The 24,513-nt window shown below is 36.0% G+C and overlaps 1 protein-coding gene across 1 annotated transcript in view; it reads left to right on the top strand.

Moving 5' to 3' along the window:
- ATRNL1 (attractin like 1) overlaps nucleotides 1-24,513 on the top strand; it is a gene marked incomplete at both ends in the record, with an annotated part of 499,083 nt that overhangs the window by 110,242 nt on the left and 364,328 nt on the right. Inside the window, 6 exons of the mRNA XM_084265269.1 lie at nucleotides 2,943-3,075; nucleotides 4,353-4,534; nucleotides 15,362-15,575; nucleotides 17,518-17,706; nucleotides 21,906-22,124; nucleotides 24,100-24,237. Of these exons, the coding sequence (XP_084121395.1) occupies nucleotides 2,943-3,075; nucleotides 4,353-4,534; nucleotides 15,362-15,575; nucleotides 17,518-17,706; nucleotides 21,906-22,124; nucleotides 24,100-24,237 (1,075 nt within the window). The remainder of the gene's footprint in view (nucleotides 1-2,942; nucleotides 3,076-4,352; nucleotides 4,535-15,361; nucleotides 15,576-17,517; nucleotides 17,707-21,905; nucleotides 22,125-24,099; nucleotides 24,238-24,513) is intronic.

A 24,513-nucleotide genomic window follows, 5' to 3' on the forward strand; every position in this document is an offset into this window, starting at 1 on the left:
TAACATTCAGTCAATTAGGATCAAGAATGCCAAGCATTTGCAAATGACTTCTGGTGAGAGTATGGTTTCTGATGTGTCTTTTCAAGTGGAGCACGTGCTGTTTTCTTGTTTGGAGAGACTGTGGTGGGAAGAGGCACAGCTACAATATTCTTGCATTCAGTCTGTATTGCATTTTTGAAAGCCTCATTGCTTTCAAAAACTACCAGGGGAGTGTGTTCCTTCTGCAATTGTGACCAATCACACCCTTACCTCCAGTACAGGCTCTGAATTTCTTGTGTGTCAGTCTCAACACATGCGATGCGGTGAAGTCCCAGTTGATGTCAGTAACCTAAATACAGCCTGAACTGCTGTGTGATTTAAAAGTATTTCATATCTGAGTCCCTGGATGCTACACAATCTGCCTACGTTCCAGGAATTCAAAGAATAGTCAAGCTGAAATGTATAAAGTAGTAGTAGAATTAGCAACAGAATCAAATTTATCTTGGAGGAAACCCAGAAAATTTAAGACTAAGAAGTACCCAATAGTAGGATTTGGGAGTAGCTTTGGAGAAACAGTAGCAAGTCTATTAGATTAATAGTTTATAATTAGATTAAGCAAACTAGACAAGATTGTGCTGTTAACCTGAAAAATCCACAAGGAAGGAGAAGAGGTGCATTATTTAATAGCAATTGCTGAAATTCTAAGATACTGTAATGTTTTCATTCTACAGTGGATATGAAGAAAAATCACTGCAGTTCATTACTCTGTCTATAGGCAACCATATCAAGATCAGTGCTGAGAAAAATCTAAGTAAATCAGACATAAGTGGGAAACTTTATATATAAAATGATTTACTCATACTTTGGTGTGTAAACATTATAAATATCCTACAGCAATATAGAACTTCAGTAACAGATGGGCTGTCATATTTCTGAATTTCATTGGGTTTGGTAGCTTAAGTTATAACCTTAATATTGTGTTAATATGAATTACCTATTGGATTCACATCTACATTGAACTAATGAGATTTTCAGGCAAGCAATGTTTAAATTGGATTTAAGGGAAATAAGTGCTGGGAATAAGGGAATACAATGGAGAACATTATTACAGAATAGTCACTAGTACTTTGAATTTTATTTTAAACATTAAATAACCAGCATACAACAAGCTTCATGATTAGAAAGTAACAGGAAATGTCTTGGTTTAGTTGGAAAATTGTAATCTGTTTGTAATTTTACTAAAGAGTATATAATTCTCAAAAACAACCTGGATGCTTAAGGATTTTGACTATGTCATTGTGAGGTGTTAAAAGTGAGTATTGATGTATTGTAGACAAGCAGTTGGTGGTGACTTGTGCTCTAAAATTCACTGTAAAACATCTCTCAGGCAGTTTTGTGAATAGACATCGTGACTGAGTGAAACTAAACGTGGGTTTTTACCAAGGGCTTCCTGTGCTTTACTGTTCATATTTATTTGTTGGGCTAGCTAGACTTTCTATTGCTTTCTGGCACTACCTGCAGCTCTGTTTCATACTGTGGTGTAGATGCCTTCTCCTCGAACAGCTGCTTTGGTTCTTTTTGCTTCACAGTGGTCTTTCTTATAGACTAGAAAAATAGTGAGTACCTTTTATAATAAGCTCACTGATGGGCATCTGATCAAATAGAGACAACAAACAAGTCCCCAAACAGCAGTGTTCTCCAGCAGGAATGTAGCTGGTCCTGCAGGAAACTGAAAATTCATTTTAACAATTGCATTATTTCAGGAGTTTTAAAATAATAAAGTAAGAAGAGACTGGTTGTCTTTGCTCCTGACTGCAGTAGGTTGATGTTCTATCATCATTCTAATACCAACAACTGTGTAACTTACTGTCATTTCACCACATCAGATGTGCTTTATCATACTTCAGGAGAGTATTAAAAAGAAAAGAAACCAAACTTGTCATGTAAACTGTACATATGCTATCTAAATACAATCTAGTTTTGTTGTAATGTGTGAAAGAATGTCTTGTTGTTAGAGACAGGTGTTCTTAGGGTTGGACCAAGATGACTACGAGAGCTCTTGTCTGACCTCAACCATTCTGTGGGTCTGTGAATATAAAGCTGTCTTGGATTAGGGCTTATTTTTAATTATTACTTTGAAATTAAGTTAGTAAAGGCAGCCTTATGGATAAGCTGATGAATTGTCTGAGGATTTGGGGCTGTTTATTAAATGAGAGCAATATTATGTCTTAATTAAAAGTACTATGCAGGGGGAAATAAACGATTTGTATTCAAAATGCCTAACATAGGAAGGAAGAAGACCTCAGTTTTCAGGAAAAAAATACGCCAAACCAAACCCAGAAAAAAAACCCCCAAAAAATCTCTTCAGTGTTTACAGATTTTCTTGTATACTAAAGTACCAAAGGAATAATGTAATTTCTGGTTTTATATCACTGTTTGACAAAATTGTTTCCTGTAGATCCTGTAAGTTTTGTACTGGGTATGTTGCACAGAGGTTTGTGGTTAAATCTGTGCAACAAAATGAAGTTTTTGACAGATCCACTTTGTGATTTGTGGCTATTGGTCTATAGCTCCTATTTTTGCTAAACACAGATAGAATTATATAACCATAGAATAGCCTGAGTTCAAAGGGACCCACAAGGACCATTGAGCCCAATTCCTGGCTCTGTGCAGGGCCAGCCAAGTCAGAGCATGGGACTGAGTACTTCGTCCAGATGCTTCCTGAACTCATCCAAGGTTGGTGCTGTGACCGCTTCCCTGGAGAGCCTGTGCCAGTGCCTGACCACCCTCTCAGTAAAGAATTGATGGGAATTGAGACAGAGTGAAAATTCAGCCTATGTGTATTTCGGTGGCTGTGATTGTCTGTGAGGTATCCATCTGCTGTGTATTTGAGTTCTGACTTCTGGTTTGTTGATAGTTTGATGTATGTTTGAGATGCTGTTTTTTCTGTTTTGTTTTTATAGTCAGTTAAAAACTACACCAAATGTCACGTGAGGAATGAACAGATCTGCAATAAACTGACCAGCTGCAAAAGCTGCTCCCTACACCTGAACTGCCAGTGGGACCAGCGGCAGCAGGAATGCCAGGCCCTGCCTGGTAAGGGCTGTGAGGCGACGATGCCGCTTTTTATATTTGTTTTCAAAGCTGAGTAAATCTCTGTAATTGCCAAAGAATATTTGTTCAATGGATAGATAGACCTGGTTTTGTTTTACTCCCTGTCTGACTGTGCCTGTACAGATGAACACAGATGTAATCGCATCACTGATTGGTATATCAATGCTACCTTTAATCTCATTAGGGGAGATAATAATGTTAGTGAAGGTATAATGGCATGTACCTCTGCACAAGCTAGAGATGAGTTCCAGCCTGTGAGGTTCACTGAGTGCACAGCTAAATTGCCATATGGAGCCCTTCACTGACACAGTTAGTTTTGCTAGCTGGGATTTTGTCTTATAAATTATACTCCCATTTGCCTGTGCAGACAGGGCCTAGGGTCTAGTTTCTTGATTGTCTAATGTTGGTAATACTATGAAAGCAGTGAATATTAAGCTGCAAATACAAAATAGTATCAGAAGGTTAACATTCTGAAATAATATTTATTCTGTAATTCATAGTCATAACTACATAGATGCAGTTAGCAGAACTTTTTTCTATTTGATCTTTATGTCCAGATGAAGCTAATGAACATGGGGTTTTTTCACAGAGGTCGTTCGTTAAATAACTTTAATCAATTCATTCTGTGCAGTTTAAAGGTGCGTTTGTGTAATCTTTGTAAAGATTAACTATAGTAGTTGCTCTGAATTTCTTGTTCAACTTTTAATCATTATCTAAACCTTAGCAATGCTGAAAGATGTTGAAGAATATCTGAATTCCTGATTGCATTCATATTTAGGCAAAATCAAAGGGCAAAGTAAATATTTTTTTGATAATAAAGCAAAGATAGGATCGAGTTTTGATCTCTTAATTCTAGGACAAATGTTTTCACATTTTGACTTTTACATTGAGGTAAAGTGACTGGTAAAACACTGTTGATTATGTATGTAATATAATCTTTCATGTTTACTTGTACAGAATCTAATTTTTAAATTTTTCTCATCTAAATACAGAAAAGAAATAGCATCATAGCAATATTGTTGTACTGAAACTTACAGTGTACCTTGTACATATTTTTTAATTTGTTAAAAGTGTCTTTTCATAAAAATACATTATTCACTATGATGCTACTTGGTGTTTTAGAATTTATGTGATGTGAAAAGGGAAGTTGAGTGTGGGATGTATTTGGAATTGTGATTTGGGAGGATAAATTTCAGCCTTCCTTAGGTTTTTTAAGAGTTTTTTTTGAATCAGTTCTAACTGTCTGCTTTTTACACTAGCTCATCTGTGTGGGGAAGGATGGAGTCATATTGGAGATGCCTGCCTCCGCATAAACTCTAGCCGTGAAAGCTATGACAATGCCAAACTGTACTGCTACAATTTAAGTGGGAATCTTGCCTCATTAACAACCTCAAAAGAAGTGGAATTTGTTTTGGATGAAATACAGAAGTATACACTTCAGGTAACTTAAGTAACTGTAATTGATGCTTATGTGAATTAAATTTGCTTTGGGAAATCTATTCTAGGGATTTGTCCAGGGAGAAGAAAGTTTGTCTTTGAAGAAGTGTAGTGTGGTGCTAAAGACTGGTATAAGTGCTGTGTAGGATGCTAAAGAGATCTTATTCTTAATGCTAATGACACAGCAGTTTCTAAGTGTTCTCCTTGCTAGATTCAACTTTTGGAGGTTACTGTTTACTTTCAAGACATGACTCAAGGTAATGGCTGGAAAATGGATCTGGGAAATCCCAGCCCTCTCCAATACACCGTGACAGCTGGAATCAAAACAAGGAAAAATTATTTTCACTGTAACAGAATAAAAAAATCCTGACTTTCACTCCAGTACCTTACAGTTAATGGTGTAATGGTAGATCTAAAAAAGAGAGTTTGATAAAACTCTTCTTCCTGAAAAGACCACTGTCATTAATGTTGGAGATGAAAAATCTGTAGAAGTTAGTGGCAAGAAATGTCTTCAGGAAATTGCAGCTTAGTATTTCTCTCAGTATTGAAGTAGTTGGTGATAAGACATTTAGATACAGTATTAAAAAATACAGCAGGTGTGACAAAATTTCTTAAAGAAAAAAATACCTAAAGATGGTGTTTTCTGTTTTTAAATCTGGTTATAATATTGCAGTAGTATTGTTAGTTTATAACTGAGATCAACATATCCATACCAGAATTGTTAGAAGTGTCTGTTGCCTCTGAAGTGGCTGAAATGAGGTGGTGTTTGAGTGACTGCAGTGTCTACTGAGCAGATAGGCATGGAACTGGTTTGAATAACACTTTTTAAAACCTTTGGGAGTCCCAGGTAATTCTCATTTGAATATTCTCCCAGCCCTAGTACAGGCTTCTCTTGTTTTATTTAACTTTACTTACTGTTCTGTGGAATGTACGTCCATAGGTGTGCAAATATATATGTGCACATACAAACATACATTTAGACATATGTGTATGTATGCACATATTTACAGATGTACAAATGTGTACGTATTTCTGTCCATGACATTATATGTTTATTTATACGCTGGAGATCCACGGATAAAGAAATGTTGGAGGCAGGATGTTAAAAATTGCTCACCTCAAATTAAAGCTTCATTAATCAATAGTTCTTGTCCCTTATGTAGAAATTTGTGGTGCATTTATGGAGGATTTTTCCCTGTTTTTCATACTAAGTGTTTAAATCAATGGGAGACAGATTCTATCTGCTTTGCCTGTCTGGGCCTTTAGCTGCTTCAGAATTGTCCTGTTGTAATATGCTTTGTTGAGGGACACTGAAGGAGCCTTCCAAAGCTAGTAGTTTACTGGTAGTGTAGAATACAAAAGTTCTTTCATTAAGTGCTGGTTGTATTGGAGAATCTGGTGTCAGTGCTCAATTACATCAGCTTTTCAGGGAATTGTTTCAATAATTCAAGGTTCTGGTTTATATTGACTTATCAAGTTCAACACTTTCAGATGTTGAGATTGCATCTCTTCATCACACTGGAGCTTTCTGGAGATGCAGTCAGTAGCAGATTATGAACTGGAGCTCAGACAGTATTAAAAAGAGCAATCATGAAGACAGCCATGGTATCAGTGAAAAAGTCTGAGCCTCTGGAGGACAGGGAGGTACTAAAGATGTGTGTTTCTCCAGAAAACCTTAGTGCCCTGTGTAACTGGTATTAGGATCAGAGGCTTATGAAGAACCCGCACTAGTATGCAAGTTGTGTGGGGATTTCCTACATGGTGGCACTGGAATGGGCCAGGAGGTATTGAGTTTTTGAGGATGGTGAGGAAAGGAGAAGGTTGAAAACTCTCATGTGTCTCTGGCAAATACAGGTAACTACCTTCAGAATACTCTACAGGAATATAACCCATAACTTGCCAACTGTGGGAGAAGAGAAAGGGAGGTGAAGATGGATCACCTCTCTATGGGTGGTCAGGTTCAGTTTTTAGCAGTTAAATATTCAAATGCTTATTGCTGTATTTAAAGTGTTGGAAAGCCTACCTGCATTGGTGATGTGTGTATGTGAAATCTGTGTGTGCTCAAAAGATGTCAAACCCCACGGCGTACGCTCAGGTGGGATATCTGAGCAGAATGGGATTCCATTACAAGCAAATCAGTTCTCCATAGGAAAGGATGCTTTTAAGTGTATATTTTGGTTTCTAGAACATGCAGCACTTCTTTATCTGTATAACCCCCCTCATTTTTAAGTGCCTTAGGATTTTACAGTTAGAGGAAAAAGGTGATCATGAATAATAATTAAGGCTTCTGTCAACAACTTTGCAGATCATGTACTAGTTTATGTTGTAGATTGAGATGCCTACAAAGGAAACTGCAGTCAAGGTTTGCTTTTGTGTTATACTGAACCTGAACGCAGAGTTTAGGGACAGAAACTGTAAATCAAAATATTCTATACTATCTTTTTTTAAGTGTTTCAGTTCAAGGAGATGCAAATGCAGGTTATGTGCTTAAGGTTTTTTTGTGTTGTTTAATTTTTTTTTTTTGGGGGGGGGGGTGTGTTTTGTTTTGTTTGGTGGGTTGTTTTCCCCCCAAAATAAATGTAGGACCCGGACAAAGCAATTTTTTTTTCTTTTGCTGGAGGCACATGTGTGTTTTGTTATTTGCTGATAAAGGAGAGAGAAGTAATTCTTCCATGTCAGAAGATCTCACCTGATACTGTACTTAGCGTGACCTTGAAACACATTCTGTCTGTCCAGACCTTGATAGGAGATGATGTTGGAAACGTAATTGAAACCAGAATAACCAAATCACAAATGGCAATGATTTCTCTAGTTATTAATTTTGAAACCCTTCTTTTTTCTTTTCCCCAACTCCTATTAAAACACTGCACAGGAGGCCCGTAAATCCAATAGTGTGTGATGAGTATTGATATGACTGATACTGTCTGACAAGCGTGGAGTATAGATGAGAAATAGCTTTAAGTGTTTGGAAGCAAGCTTTCTCTTATATTTCAGAGCTTAGAATTTCTACAAGGTGACATCCTGCTGGTCATATCTTTATTTAAGTGAAGTATGTCCCGAGCCAATATGGTGATGTAAATTTGAGATACATCACATACAGTTTATGCAATTACAGACAAATGTATCCACTTCAAAAGTATATCTTGGGTTGAATGATCATTTAGATATCGGAATCTCTAGCAAAATGCTATCGTGACTTATCCTGGTGTTTTTCAGTGGCGTTTAGAAAATAAAATATTATTTTCATTTGTATCTGTCTGTCCAGTTAGGCCTTCTCACACAGAGTCAATCTATCAGGTGTGACAGACTGTCTGAAACTTCTTCATTTTCTTTTGTCTGCCTTTTCCTCTCCAACTGCAATCATAATGATTTAAGGGGAGTGAGATTTCATTTTAGATGCCTTGCTCTTGTTACGTGTGGTGGTGTGGAGTTCACTAATGTGGTCAGAGCAAGTGTAGGGTGAACACTATGCCGTCAATCTGTATTATATATGGTGGAGTTTGATTCATGGTTAATATGAAAGGCCTTGAAATCCTTTGCCTGTGTGAAACAAAAGCTTTCAGGATTAGTGTGTGCATCAGAGCAATCTCAGAAATAAGAATATGGATCTGTTTTTATCTCTATTTGATATTCTTATACTAAAAAAAAACCCCAACAACATTGGTAACTTCTGTATTTTGCAAACTGTTAAAATAGCATCAGTAAATACTGGGAAGGACTTAAGAATTCTTTATTGTTCATAGAAACAATGTGGGAATTCGTAGATGGTTTTCTGATATGCAAAGTCCTTGTTCTGAGACAAATTTAGGGCAATTTCTTCGTCATCTTTAGAATAAAGGAAAACACTGATGCTTTGGGAAGCTTCAGTGGAAGGATGCTGCTGTTGTCTGTCACCCTATCTAGACTTCATTGGGTATCAACAATTTCTCTTAATTCCAATATCAAATTGGAAGTCAATACACTGCTTCCTTTTGAAGGAGAAGGTTCACTTGGTACCAAAGAAAAGGGACAAAACAAAGGCCTTTGTAGTATGAAGGCAAAACTGTTGAATTTGCAGATATATTCTAAAACCTATCACCAATAATTTAAAGTCTAATTTATATTTTTCATTGAAAATAAATTAAATTCTGTAAGAGAACACCAAAGCAAACACAATGGGTAGACTGCAGATTCCTGTACTAAAGCAAAATGACACTTGATAATTTTTCTTCCATGGTGTTTTATTGACCTAGTAAGCAAAATGTTACGAAAGGGAATATTTGAGGTTTTCTGCAAAGCAGATTAAACAAGATGAGGTTAATTAATTGTTCCTGCTAATATTCAAATGTTGTATACTCATTTAAAAGTGCAATTAGTTCTCTTGGGGGTTTGCTCACAACTCTGGGATTTAACTAAAAATAATAATTTTCTTGTTAGCATGCAATAAATTCTGAGAAGATTTAGTTTTGGTGTAGTAAGCATAAACAAAGATGAGAATAGTTTTAAACAAAGCCTTTCATTATAGAAAATGCTTGCAACTTTTCCTTTAACTCACTGTTCTCAGGGCTAAGCATCCTTTATAAATGACACTTGAGTGTAGGTTGCAGTTAATTAGTGAGCTCTGCATTGCAATGTTATTCCTTGTTATCTCAAAGTATTCTCAGAGGGCTGTCTGTTTTTATGGTTTTTATCATACATTTGGTTGCAGTGAAGCTGACAGTCTACTCTTTTTTTTTTTTTTTTTTTTTTCTGAATTAGTCTTTTTACTACAGTTTGTAGCAGTCCCACTTCACTTTGGTTTTGGAAGTCTAATAAATAATTTCAGCAATTTATCTCCGTATTGGAATTGTTGTGTTGACTGTCCATTTGTTCAACATCAACCTGTCTTCCTACTTCCAGGAAGTGTGGAGCTCTACTTGCTTTGGATGCTTGAGAAAAGAACCTCAATTTTCCCCCAAAATACCCCCTATATAAAGAAAACTCAAGAATATCTAGACCAAAGTCCTCCTTGCAGACAAAAATTGAAGTCTTCTCAGTTTGCCAGCTTTTTTTTATATATATATTAACCTATGCCACAACAACAAAATTTGAAGAGGGTAGGAGAAATAAGTGCTCTTCTGACCTAATGCATGACTGATACTACTTCTTATATCTAGATGCCACCATTTGTGTCCAGTATATACTGAGACACTTAAAAAATGGTCAAGCTTGCTTCTGCTGCTTATAATGTGCCACTCGCTGTGTAAATATTTACAAAATATGACACTTGTGGGTACCTAGCGTAGTTAGAATTGATGCATAGTTAAGACTAGAAACAAAGCAATAAGGTGGTAAAAAGAATGGGTATTTTTCTCTTCATGTAGCTCTGTTTTTCACTAAGCAGATTTTTTTTTCATTAATGATGCAGAAAAGAGGCAAACTAACTGCAAGCCCTTCTCAAAACTGTGATGATGTGAAAATGCAAGCACTAAGGGGACACTGTATTTTTAAAGTTTAATTGTGTGTTTCTTCCTAGGACAACTGTATCCCTAGAAATTAAGGAGTTCAAAGGATTCTTGAAACATTTGTTAAAGTTCGGTAATAACATATTGTAGTGCACATGATAGAAAATGAATTAGAAGTGTATCTTACACTTCCAGGATAATTTAAGATCCAAAATGTAAGGGATTTAAATAAAGGTGGGGATAAATTTCTGAGAGAGAGATATAATTCCTTAACAGTTTGTATAATTAAGAAACAAAGGAGAATTTTGAGCCTCAGTAGTAATTGACGATTCACTTAAGGTAGACTTAGTCATTTCACTCATCTGCAAATTACTCTTCCCTCATTAAATTAGTGCTGAGGTAGCACTAATTCAGAGTGCCTGAAAAATGTGTCATGACTGTAAATGATGACATTCACTGTAGATATCGAAGGAACTTGGTCTCACTTAAATCCACTGTTTACTTAGAAAACTTGACGTGTGTCAGCTCTCTACTTAAGGTTACAGGATTTTCCTTTCTAACGTAGTTCCATAATTCCTACTTAAAAGAAACTACAAATCTTGTGGTTTAGAATAAGAGAAGAGCACAATTTTGACATTACTAATGGTCATTTTTTAATAAATTACTTTAATGACTAAAAACTTGCCTTATGTCCAGTTAAACAGGACTGTAGATGTGAGACTAAATGATCTATTGTAGGTTGTGATTTACTCCTCTGTCACATGAAATTAAAGCTCTGTCCAGTAGTTTGTCTCAAAACCTAATAATTCCTAAATATTGTCTAAATTAAGTGAGAAATCAATCTTTATGTTAAAAGGGTTTTTGGCAACTTGTTATCAGTTGTATAAAAGGTTGTTCTATAAAAACAGGTAAACGATTTAAGAATATGGCTTCTGAAAAGTGGCCTAGAAAGAAATGGATGAGAGGAGAAACATTCTAGAGAGTGGTTCTAAATTTTAAATAGTGTAGTGGAATAAAGCTATGAAATAGTCCCCAAGACATATTTGATTGCATTCTCTGTTGCAATGTTAGTAAGGCCTGTTACAGGCTTTCTCAAGATGGATTTGGCCACCTGCTGCGTGTTGCATCGCTTTGTCTCACAATACAATTGTAATATTTTACTTTGATAATGTCTGGATGTTTTTCTCTCTCTTTTATCTTTTTTTTTTTTCTTTTTTAGCTGGTGATTTACCTAGAATGCTATTGACTAAGCTTAGTGGTTGTCGATGTTGTTTTGAAATTTATTATATATAATGTCTAACAGGAGTCTTCATAGATACACCTCAGAGCATGATTTCTACAAAAATTTCTACACTGCAACATTGAGAGTATACATATTTTTACAAAATGCAGTGAGTCCTTATACTCTAGGAAAAATGATCTTAATTTGAGGAGCCAGAGTATCAGCAGCGGTATTCTGTAATTGTGTTTAGAGAGATTCTGGCCTATACGTGTTGAATGAAAATAGAAAAATAATAGATTGAAATTGATATTAGCCTCCTATAAGCTGCTATCTCCCACTATCTTTTCCTCCTCCCACATGAAGGAAAAAATATTAAAGTAAATTTTACATATAAATCAATAATATAATTGAAATGATTCCTATAAAGAATACTTACCTGTAGTATTTAGTCAAAAAGCTGGTTTTGTGACCTTTTGCATATGTACCATGGTGTATAGATGGAACGCAGTTTTTAGCTGTACCAATTTTCAGTGGCAACAAAAATGTTCAATGATGATATCCAAAGTAATGATAAATCATTAGTTACAAAGATACTGAAATTTGAAAGTTGAGAAAAATTTAGAGGCATAAATAGAAGCTCATTCCTTAGATTTGAGAAATCATTCCTAGATTTGAGAATTTTGGTTAAAAGATTCAAAGTTAAAATTATGATTCAAAGCAAATGGTTATCTTTATGTTTGTGCAAACTGTCTTTTTTATTAATAGCAGTAGTAGCAGGTAATAAGGCTTAAGATTCAAGGAATTCAAGACATCTAATATAGAACTATTTTGATAGCTAATGCACAAAAATATGAAGTGCTGTTATTTTAATTACTATTTTTTTCCAAGTGTTAAGGTGCTTTCTTTTGATTAAGGAAATCATTTATTAAAACAAGCATGACAGTTAATTTCTTCAAGCTAGACAAGAATTTCAGTTGAAATAATTTTAGGTTTTATTATGTCAACAAAGAAGTAGAAGATATTGCCTGTATTATTGTTCCATAGGCATGGAAGAGTGAATATTAACAGAAGTTGAGTAAAAGCTTTTCCTTGTGGACTTTTTCAATGCACTGTATCACTGAAAATTCAATGGATGCCTGCAGCATCTGAAGGAACATCCCTTTTACACTACCTCTCTGTGAGATTGAAATTTTGATGAATGGCAATGTCTAGTACCACCCTCCATGCCCGCTAGTGTGCGTTAATCAATAGATGAGAGGGCAGAATTACTACAATTTTTTATCAAGTTTCTAGGTAATAACAGCTATAAAATGGAGCTGAACCATTTCTGTGGCTTCTAAGTAAGAAAAGGTACCAACAGTCCCAAATTGGATTAGCTTGTCCTTTCATTTCTTGAAAGCTAGAACATTGCAGGACACTAGGAATTTTTATGCCGCCTTTAGAGGCAGCAAGAGCTCCCTTCCTTTACTATTTTGGAGCGTGAAAGAAGTTTGATAAAATCTTTAGCTTCTAGAAAACGATACCAGTCTTGCTGACATCAATCAAATCCTTTTAAGATGCAATAGGTGGAGTGGGTCTTGCTGAATTTAGACAGCAAAGGTCTCCAGGTGACAGCGTAGCCTCCTTACCGTTGCAACACATGATCATGCCTTTGTTATTAAAGAAACATCCTGATAACAGTAGAAGCTACCTTCACTTGGAGTTCCCATCCACTTCTGTGCCCAGGGGACTGGCAACTGGGCTACTTCAAAGCACCCAGGAAACTTGTGACCTATATTAGATAGTGTAATAATCAGCTTGAAGAACTAAAGCACGATCAAATGGAAGAAATTTCACTATGTTTCCACTCATCAGTTGTCTGGTTCCCTAGTAACACACTAGGCTTCTTGGTTGAGTTTTCTGGACATCTTGAAAGTATGCATTTGTCAAGGCCTTGAAAAAGAAAGAACAAGTCTTCAGAATTCTCTCTCTGAGGAGTAACTTCCCACTTACGGAGACTCATAAAATGGTTTGAGTTAGAAGGAACCTTACAGTCCCAAGTTGCCCAAAGCCCCATCCAACATGGCCTTGAGCACTGCCAGGGATCCAGGGGCAACCACAGCTTCACTGGGCAACTTGTGCCAGAGCCTCACCAGTGAAGAATTTCTTCCTTATATCTAGTCTAAATCTGCCCTCTTTCAGCTTAAGGCCATTGCACCTATCACATGTTGTGCAAAGATTGTCTGACCTTCCAGTGGAATTTCTGAGAAGAAATATTAGGCATCTTTGGGGCTGATTTCATGTCAGCAAGTGTTTTTCTGAAGTGAGGAGTTGATTTGTACTGTGGTTTTCACCCACCTGATTTGATAACAATACTTCTCAAGAGGCCTGGAAACTAGAATCTTACATCATTGAGTTCTGGGTACAGAGAACAGGCTGTTTGGTTTCTTTCCTGTCTGATCCTCTTCAGATTCATCTTTGCCAAGATATTCAAAGTAAAGGAATCAGTTTTGTACATTCATTTTGCATTAAATGAAACAACCGTGAAGTTCAAGTGAGGGGTGTTCAACTCCTTATTTCTTAAAGCTGAAGAAGAAACTGGGTTGGCATTCTCATTTGGCATTGTTGAAGAAGCCCTTCAGTTGCTTCAATTACTTTTAGACTCACAGCTATTATGACCGAATCTTTCATCAGTTTGAGAGATAAGAACCAGATTTATGCCTTGATGGGGTGTTTTGGGGTTGGGGTTTTTTGTTTGTTGTTTTTGTTTGTGGTTTTGGGGGGGTGTTTATGGTTTTTTTTTGTGAAGAAATCAGTTTTATAGTCACAGCACACTGGTTGCTGCAGGTGTTACAGGTGAAACTTCCTCAATTCTTGATTTGCTATTTGTCTTTTCCTGTTTTGTAACAACATACCCAGAACTGCAAGGCAGTAGCTTCAATGGTGTGTATTTATTTGATTGCATGCTAATCAGTTTTCAGGTCTGTGTTTGGATGTGTTACACCAACTAAGAGCCAAAGATGGCACATATGTAATTTGAGATATGAAATCATGACTGTGAGTTGTTCAGCCATTTCAGCTGTTAAAAATTATGATGACTATGAGATGTGTTGCTTTTCCTTGAAGTCTTTCATTTTGGGGGTGTTGCGTTTATCTGCTAAGGCTGCTCTGGCTTTCATGATCCTCCCTGGGATTTTGTCATCAATAAAGGTGTTCTGAGACACTCAACTAGAAGAATTTCTCTCCAAATGTCACTGGTACACTCTGCTTTCTGTATACAGAAGCTGAGGCCAAATTATATGGCAGAGCAATTGAAGCAGTCAGTAATATGTTGAATGTTCTCCTGGCTTGGATTCCTTAGCCCCAAAGTAGGCATTTAGGATTTTTAGGTCTGTGTTTGTCAGCAGTTCATTCTGCCTAAGCCCCTGACATTTTTTAGATGTGCCTTGTGTGGACACCTAAGTAGATGTCTAGAGACATGCATAAATATCTAAGGTTTTCTGATGCATGTGGACCACATATGCAGCAGTCTATGCAACTAAATAACAGATAAGATGACACATGTATTATCTGCCTCTTTCCAGATGCCCAAATTTCACTTCTACATCAGGTTCTTTCAAATATCCAGTCCATGAGAGCTCTCTTAGTGACACCTGAAAAGTTGGTCACCTGGGGTAGCAGTGAAGTTATGAGTAAATAGAGAAGTAAGATGTAGAAGTGAGACCTTTATCCTGTTTTTTTTCTCAAATTTGATTTCTATGAATTGTTGTGAACTTATGTGAATTTTACTGTTCACATTGGCCTAGCAGTTAGTTTCAGCCATCAGGAAAAAGAAACAATTCCTTATGTTTGGCCTGGTTTCTGACACTGTATCAAATAATAGGAGTCAGAATTGGCTTTGAAGAGAGCAAGCATGGATTTTAGTAGAACAGAAGCATATAATTGGTGGGATTTTTTTGTTTTGTGCTTTTATGGTGTTTTTTTTTTTCTTGGGGGAGGTGCTGCTTCAGCAAGATAGGATAATTAAGATAAAATATATGTTTTCTATATCTCTGGATAATGACTGATGAGATGGTAAGTGAGAAAAGAGCATGGTGAATTGTCTCAATGTGAAATTGTTGCTGCTGAGCTATTCTTTGGAATCTTTTAGCAAAAAAAAAAAAGGAAGAAGCATTTTAACTCTGATTTGTTTCATTCTGCTTTACAGAAAATTTCACCTTGGGTAGGTTTACGCAAGATCAACATCTCCTACTGGGGATGGGATGACATGTCTCCTTTTACAAATACAACTCTGCAGTGGCTTCCTGGAGAGCCAAATGACTCTGGCTTCTGTGCGTATCTAGAGAGAGCAGAGGTGGCAGGTCTGAAAGCGAATCCATGCACTGCGATGGCAGATGGTCTTGTGTGTGAAAAACCTGTTGGTAAGACCAAAAAATATAGTTTTACTTTTAAAAAAAAACATAGAGCTTTAATCTAAAAAACAATTAAGATCATATTCCTAAAAGAGTAAGTATTTTTTTTTGTGAATTAGTTTCCATGGCTTGGTTTGCATTGTATCAGAAGTCTTACAAGTTGCCTCTAAATCAGTGACAGCAGCGATTGTAGCGTGTATCTGTGGAGGTGTTTAACAAGGCTGATGTTTTCTTTCTGAATCGCTGAACATCAGTGAATGTTTTAATTGTCTAAAAGACTGACAAAACTAAAATTCTTGTTTCTGTCTTGCATGTTTGTTTGTGTATAAAGATTGCAAATAGTCTCTTGACAGTTCAAATTAGCATTTTCATGCTCCAATTGTCCTGTTTCTCTTCATAGCCATGAGGGTTGAGCACATGAAGTTCTTTAAGTTTCCCCTTCAGATTTATTTTGTGCATTGTCTGTGCAAAGGTGGAAAATATCTGTGTTGTAGGTGTGTTGTGAACATTGCCTATCAAGCTGATGTTTTTGCTGTGAAATTGTCAGCGTTGTTAACTTGCATAATCAAAGCATGATCTTAACAATCTTTTATTTTCTTCTAAGCAAGTCCAAATAGCAATGTGTTTGCAAAGTAAATATTATAGACTTGTCGCTACTGTCATCCTTCACAATGTTCTTAATTTTGAGTTAGTAGTTAAGTATTTACCTGATGTTTCTCAGACTAGTAAAATATGGTCACAATGGAAGAAACATTTCAAAGTGTAAAGGGTGAACTAGGTGGAACTGAAACGACATAATTAAGATGCAGTATTTTACAATTAGATCAGTATCTTTTGCTGGTGTTCTGTTTTAGGATTGGGTTGGGGTTTTTTTTGTTTGATCTTGGGGTGCTTCAAAGACTACAGAAATCAAAGAACTTCAGCCATATGAGAAGACTTCTATAGTTTGCTGATTTTTATTAGGCTTTTTTCTTTGTCTTTTTTATTACTTGCAAACCACAACTTGAATATGTACATAGTCAAATCCAAGAATGGCCTTGGTTAAGCCATTTGGCATACAGTATTAGCAGGTGAAGAATGGCTTGAGAACTTGGGTTGTACTGAGTGTGAGTCAACAGTATACAACACCATGGTGGTACATAGAAGGGCTAATCCTGATGTTTCACAAGGCTCTTCTGTATAGAAAATATAGTACTATGTATGCTTTTGTGTTCCTACCTAAGAATTACTACTGTCCTTTTGTTCTTGTACACTTTTGAGATTTTATTTGAAATCAAAGCAAAAATCGGAAGTTAGGGTATAAGAGTTACAACTTTTTGAGATGACACACACCACTAACCTTATAAAAATGTGGTCTCCAGTAGAGCAAAACAAATAAAACCCAAAACTCAACTAAGAACAACAACAAAAAAATCACCCAACCCAATCCATTTTGTATTGAACGTTTCATTTGTTACTTTCCCTTTGGATTCTAGTGACTTCTGTATGTGCACTGTAAGGCAAAATTTTAGGGTATAAGTCATAAGTAGAGTATTTGCTGCTTATACACCATTAAACTAATGAGAATAGTAGACCCAGAACTCTGCTATACTTGCTGTAGAAGTCTGACACTTACTTTGTGTCATGTATGTGCAATTAACTAAGCTGACATTACCAGGCAATAAATATTAAATTTACTATTTCAGTGTATAGATAAAATTGCTGTGAAGAAAATTTTTAAATGAACTCTTTTAGAGCTCTAGTATGACTCATGCTGAGTATTACTTAGTAATTTTGATAAAATATTACTGTATTTGCATACTGCAGTGTAAGTTTGGACTGAATTATTTATAGCTAATTAAGGAAGCAGCCGCTTCCACTTCAACCAGAAGTTTTCTAATGGGATGTGCGAATAAAAGAAAAGGAGATTGTGCTTGTGTTCAAATTATAAATGTTTGTGGTTCTTTTCCAGTTAGTCCCAATCAGAATGCCAGACCCTGCAAAAAACCATGCTCCCTGCGAACGACGTGTTCGAACTGCACAAGTAATGGTATGGAGTGTATGTGGTGCAGCAGTACAAAACGGTGCGTTGACTCCAACGCCTATATAATCTCCTTCCCATATGGACAGTGTCTAGAATGGCAAACTGCCACGTGCTCCCGTGAGTATATTAATGAACTTTCATCCTATTAAATATCCCATTGTGCTTTTTCCATTGATAAAGGCATCTAGTAATAGGCGTTGGCACATTCACTAAAGAAAAATAATTTCAAATTAATGATCTATCCTAATGTGAGTGGTCAGTACTGTGTATGTACTTTCTAGATAAAACATTGGTAATTCTTTTATGATGAAACAAATTTTGTCAGCGAAAGCAGAGAGTAGAAAAGTTACATTGTTTACCAGTGAAGGAAAAAATATCATGGTTATTTGTGTAACCAGCATTATGGCCATGAGTTGGCACAAAATAGTGTTAAAATTAGGGAAGTCATTTGCAGACCTTGGACTTATACCACATGTAGGTATTGAAGTAAAGATGAGCTGAATTCAGAGTTTTTAAGATTGTGTTTTATTTTGTCAGTAGATTTGCAGTTGTACATTTTCCTACTGTGTAAAGTCAAGACCAAGACAGGTGAGGGTCAAGCAGCCAAGCTACTCCCCAGATGTCCCCTTTGGAAGCACATTTCATCAGAAATTGGCGTAAGGACTCTCTAGGAGTCTGGTTCTTTTCTCAGTGGTTTATTCAGAAAACATTCTTTAGTTGCATTGCTGCAGAGCACTGGTTCTTAGTATTTTTGCTTTTCTTCAAGATTTGATTGAAATATTTCCTACCTATGAAAGACTTACATCCAGATTTAATGTAGAGGACTTCTGAAGCGTACCGTTGAATTCAAATTGCTGCTCTTCCATTTGAGAGTGTTTTTGCTAGTTATTTGCAACTTCCTTTCCTTCTCCATAAGGGTCCTCAATATCAGCATCTCTGGAATATTTTATTTCTGAATTGATGATGCTTTCCAACAAGGAGCAACTTGCTTTAGGATTATAATTAGATTTTATTTAATAGATTATGGATGCAAATACAAAAGGTAGTTACATGCTTTCACCTAAGCCTCAGGAAAATGCTAAGTAAAATTAGGTCCTGCCATATTTGTAATAGCAACCACTGGCATACTCTACTTATAGGAGACAATAATGGCTATATATACCAGGCCACTACATATATCTTGGATAAAGGAAAATACGGCATAGGAAATTTTTTCTTTCAGGTAAGACTGGCCAAGGACACTGGAACCTGCAAAGCCTGTGGTGTTAATATTCTTCATCCTTAGTAATCATAAAATATAACAAAACAGCGCAATGTTGACCTGGTAAATTTGTTATGCTGAGTACATTTTGGATATTATTGCAGGTGTCCAGGTTCAGTGTGGACTAGAAGTAGGGTTTAAGTCTTCCTTGGGTCCTTATGTCCTCAAAACCTAGCCATCAAGCCCACATTTGGTCTGAGAACAAAGACATAATAGGAACATTTAATCTCTTGTCCCATATATTCAGAATAATATTGCTATAATTATGTAAAGATTTCTTTCTGGTAACAGTTCACTAAACTTTTTTTCACTCCTATAAGCGCTCAGTGTTGCAACTAACAAATTATTGATAGAGTGGTGGCAGAAGATGAGTAGATTGAAAATTTGGAGATAAAATAGAACACCATGTGAAGATGTCTAGCTTTTTAAAACAACATATATTATTTTGCTATGAACTTTTATCTGTTCAGTGTAATATTTGCAAATCATGAAGATTCATTTTTTGGGGGAACACACACAACTTGAATTTTCATTTTTGTCAGGTCTGTAAAAGTTTACATTAAATTAGACAAATGGGATTTGCTATATACCAGTTCATTGTTATTTAAAGGCAGTTTTGTATGAAAATGTATTTTCTATGCAACAAATTAAAGAAAAAAAATCGTCTGTAAGCAGGGTTGGGTTTTTTTTTGCAGTGTTTAAAGCATTAGATATTTTGCATTTTAACAAGAAAATGATGTCCCGATTAAACTGGTTCAGACATTATTTCAGGCTAAATGACTTGAAAATTTTATTAGGTAGATATATCTTTATTGCTGCCGAGGTAATGAAGTATTAAGTGGATTCCCGTATCAAGAAGGGGTAGTTTTCCTGCTTACTTGAAGAATGGAATGTAACTACACCCTTTAAAAATCCTCTTTTTAAACTTTATTTTTGTTCTGAATGATTTCTGAGTTTTTGGATGTTTTGCTCTGAATGAAAAAGCCCCAAATTCACACAAGCCTATGTGTCTTATAAGAAAAAAAAAATAAAACAAAAGCCAAAATGACTGAGAACGTCACAGTTATTTTCACAACATGGAATTAAAATCAAGAACACTGTTTTATAGGTGACATTTTGTCATTTTAATACCTGCTTGCCAAGAAGCTGCATTCCACTCTTTCCCATATTTTCCATTCATTATGACTTTTGATTGAATAGTTGACAGTTGAACGATCTTGGACCACCTCTAGAATTTCAAAGAAGAAAACCATTCTGCTTGAATATCCCCTTCTTCCATAAACAGTTCTCAGCTAGCTCTCTTCAGTTTTCCAGCTGAATGCCATTACAGAGAACATCTGAAGATTTTCTCTTTTGGTTCTGTTTTATCTTCCATGAAGATAGTGCAGCTGATACTTCAGAGATGTTTTCTCCTAGCTTTATAAATAGCTGCATGAGAATTGTTTGGATCATTTACAGTGCATCTCTGAAAGGGCAAGCCAGCCATTACAGAATGGTGCTCTTTACTTTTCTGCTGATCTTCTAATGTATTCAGAGAACAAAATTTGTCTCATTCAGATTCAGATCTGATGAGGTTTAGTTTAAAACTCATTTGTGTCACATGATTGATGTTGATTTTTCAAGAATATTTGAGTTCCTTGCTTTTTTTCTTTTTCCTACTCCCTTTTTCCAAATTTGGGAAACTTGAAACGTTTTCCCCATTTGGATTCTTTTAAGTCTAATGATACAAGAGCTCATGCTCCAGCTTTCTGTGCTATTACAGTCCTTCTGAGATGTCATTCAGATTCTTAACTGCCTGTTTTCTTGATATCTGCATGCAAATTTAGACTAGTAGATTCTTTTTCTCTGAGAATTTTTATTAATTTTAAACAATTTTAATAGTGTTTGAGGTCACAGTAGCTTGTTATCTTCTACTGTCAGTTAAAATACTTAGACTATTTCTAAAATAGACTATTTCTAAAAGAAATTTCTGGGTCCTAGTAGGATCTTCCTGAAGTTCGTGTGTGCTTTTTAATTATTTTTTGTGTGTCTACAAAGTTAATGTGAGAAGACAGGGACCCAAAATGATTGATGGTCACATGATCCTGATGTTAATATGATTCAATGTTACAGCATTATTTTTTTTTAAAAAAACCCCCGTAGAGCCAAAAAAAAAGCTGAACTGAACTTACATACTCTAATGATGTTCCTGAAGATACCAAATTGTTAATTTTTTATTAATGAAAAAAATGCAGTAATTTCAGAATACTTCATTTTATTTGATTGTAAATAGACTTCATAGTATATCAGGAAGAATATCTCTATGAGATCTTAAATTCCTTATGCATTATGAAAGAACTAGAAGGGGCTTTTAGTATGCAAATTAAAATGAAACCTGAGTTATTCTCACAGATGAGACTCTTAAGGTATAGTTCAATTACACGGCATTGATTTTAATTTTTATTTTTTAAAGATTGTGTATTATGTTAGCTCATTTCAGAAGTTCTATACAAGATGACTGAGTCATATTTGTAGATAAGTACTGAGGTGTTAACATGGGATACATTGTACCCAAATAAATGTTTAGTTTGAATTTAAGTTATCATGATGTTTGGATTATTATTATCATCACTCCTATTTGGACCTTTGACCTCTTGATTTCTAGACTTTTCCTGTTGGAAGGATTGTGTACATCAGTAAGATTAGTAGTATCCTCATCTGGTAATAAATATTATTAATAAGCACAGAATATATATTTTATCATGGGATTTATTGAAGTTATGTAATAGTATTATTTTGCCTCATTATGCTTGTTCATGTAAGATCTTTACTGCTTTATTGTGGTAACACTTGTGTATTTTGTGATCTCTGAAGAAGTACAACATTTATAGAAAGTGGAGATATTCTTACTAATGGTATTGAATTTTTTAAATTTGCACAAGGTAATAGCAACACGTATTTGTTTCTTCATCAGCCTTTGTAACATCCTTGTATCTTAGTAAAACAAGCAAACCACCCAAAACTCCAACCCCCTAAGAAACTCCTTTCCATTAATATTATATTCCATGTAATAAAGCTCAAAACTGCTCTGGACTGAGGACCTGTGGACAGTGCTTGGAACAGCCCGGGTGCGGATGGTGTAACGATCCCAGTAACACTGGCAAAGGACAATGTTTGGAAGGATCATCGAGAGGCCCGATGAAGCCTGTGGGCACACACTCTAGTGAGATGGTGCTTGATGCTAGTCTCTGTCCGAAAGAGAAAAATTACGAGTGGTCATTTATCCAGTGTCCAGGTAAGATCTGATTTTGTGTGATCTCATGTATGAAATAGAGATGTTTCTTTGTTTAAGCACACCCTGATTATTTTGATTAATACAAATGCTATGTGCACATGAGATTTTTCCAAAATATTTCCTAAATATATAGTTTGTTAATCTCTGTCTCCTGAATACAGATGTTCTCATTGTCATGCAGGTGAAATTTAATGTAAATAGTTTGACTAAAATTGTCATTTATTTGTAAATAAGTTTTTACCCATCCTATCCTTCTACTTACTCAAATCCAGCTGTATTAATTTGCTTCAGCTTTTGCTTTCTTCTGGCTTCTGTATCCATCAAAGAGTGCTGCTGGGGAGGAATTATCAATAGACATGTACTGTGGCCAGGAGTAGGTAGGTCCCACGTTCCAGCTGCTCACCCAGAAGTCCAGCTGGCTGTGAGAATGGAGGCGCTGCTGAATAGTGCAGCTGTGCCCAAGTCTACCTTTTAGACATTTCAGGTAAATTTACTAAAGTGTGCTTTTGTAATCTTAGAATCTTTGAAGCCTAAAACTAGGCCATACAAATTTGTAATTTGCGAGTTCCTTGGAAAAGTAAGCGAGACATTGGATGCTTTAAGACAATGGGAGCTGAGCCTCCTGCATGCCACAAATTTGTCTAAAAATCAAGCATTTTTAAGAAGAAGAAAACTTGAATTTTCTAAGGATACTTATTCAAGGCAGTGAGAAAGCTTCTTGTCTAGTACAGAAATGTTTTTGATACTTGTTTACAAGATTCTGTAGGCATAGCTACAGAAAGAAATTGTAAGAGATTGTAAACTTGGGAGGTTTAATGGTTTGTGAGCCAAGCCAGCCTGGCAATAACTGTAAATGTATTAAATTACTAAATTCTAAACCAGCTCTAAAAACTTTCAAATCACGTAGTGAGAATCTCTTTTTCTATGTTTTTCCTAGTCAAGGCACCAGTTGCCGAGACATTTAGATAGGGATCCAAAGAAATAAACCAGAATAATGTCATTGAGATAGCTGTCTTCTGCTGAGTCTTACTCAAAAATCAACAGGTTTGATGTAGACTGACATTGGACAGGTTGCTGTAATTGGCAGATCACTAATCTGCTGTGTAGGCTGAGCTCTGAGGTCCCACTCTCCAGTGAGGTCATCCTTCAAAACCTCTCGGTTGTTCAGCTGTGTCCTGGCAAGCAGCATCAATGGCTCTGGCAGAGTTCCCACTGGGATTTAGCTGCAGTAGGGATCAGTACTTGCTGAGTTTCTCCCAAACACTGAAGATGGGGTGTGGTGCAAGATTGGTGTTTTGGAGTTTTGTTCTTTGACAAAAAGCAATTTTATTCTTACAAAGTAAACATTTTTTTTTTTTCAGTAGAATTCAATTTACTTTCCCCAAAGCCAGCTGTAGTGAGGAGGGACTAGAGATTTTTGATGTGGCTCTGCTGTCTTTGATACCCCTTAGTTTGCCAGAGCTAATGGGGGATCGGAAGTGTTAAAAATAGAACGGTCTTTGGTTAATCTATAAATTCTCTCCTCCTGGTAGATAAAAGTTAGAGCGTGTGGTTCTTGTTCTCCATCCCAATAGCCTTTCAGATGCTTCAGAGCAGACTGCATGTAGGCATTGAGGTTTTCATTTGGTTTTAGTTGGTGACTTCCTGCCTCTTGACAGGTTTCTTATGTAATTGAGTAGCATTTTAAAGCTATGAGGACTGAATTGAGTTGCTCACAATGGCAAAAAATACTTTCTCATGCACCTTTAGCTCACATGTCACTACATAGTCAACTTCTGTGGTCTTTTGTATGAATTCATGTCTTGTCACAATGCTATTTTAAAGAGGTTCTGTGTCAAAGTACAACTATTTATGCTGGTCATTAGTGAGGATTAAACTCCTCAGACTTACATTCCACTGCAATTTTGTAATCATGTAGGAATGATTTTGTTCCCAAGAGCAATTTAGTAATGGCTTTTAAAATGTTATATTCTAGCTTGCCAGTGTAATGGCCACAGCACCTGCATCAACAGTAATGTCTGTGATCAATGTAAAAACTTAACAACAGGGAAACAATGTGAAACATGCATGCCAGGATATTATGGGGATCCCACAAATGGAGGACAGTGTACAGGTAAGTCATTCTGCTGGAGAAAAAAATGGAATTACTTTTTATGTAATATGAAATTAGCTTTTCTTAAAATCTTACATGTTACTCGATAATACAGATGAGTTGGTCAGCTAAATTAATGACTCAAAATTAGATTGAAGACAAACTTTGCATTGAGAATTATCATTTTGCAGTTGTTGTTTGATCCTCGTGCTCCAAGAACAAGATGGTAGTTTAAAGGCTCTTCCAATTAGGGCAAGGAGGAGAAAGAAACTGGCTTCTGGGAGTAACACTGTAACT

Source organism: Gallinula chloropus, assembly GCF_964237585.1.
Source record: "Gallinula chloropus genome assembly, chromosome: 5".
NCBI classification, from domain to species: Eukaryota; Metazoa; Chordata; class Aves; order Gruiformes; family Rallidae; genus Gallinula; species Gallinula chloropus.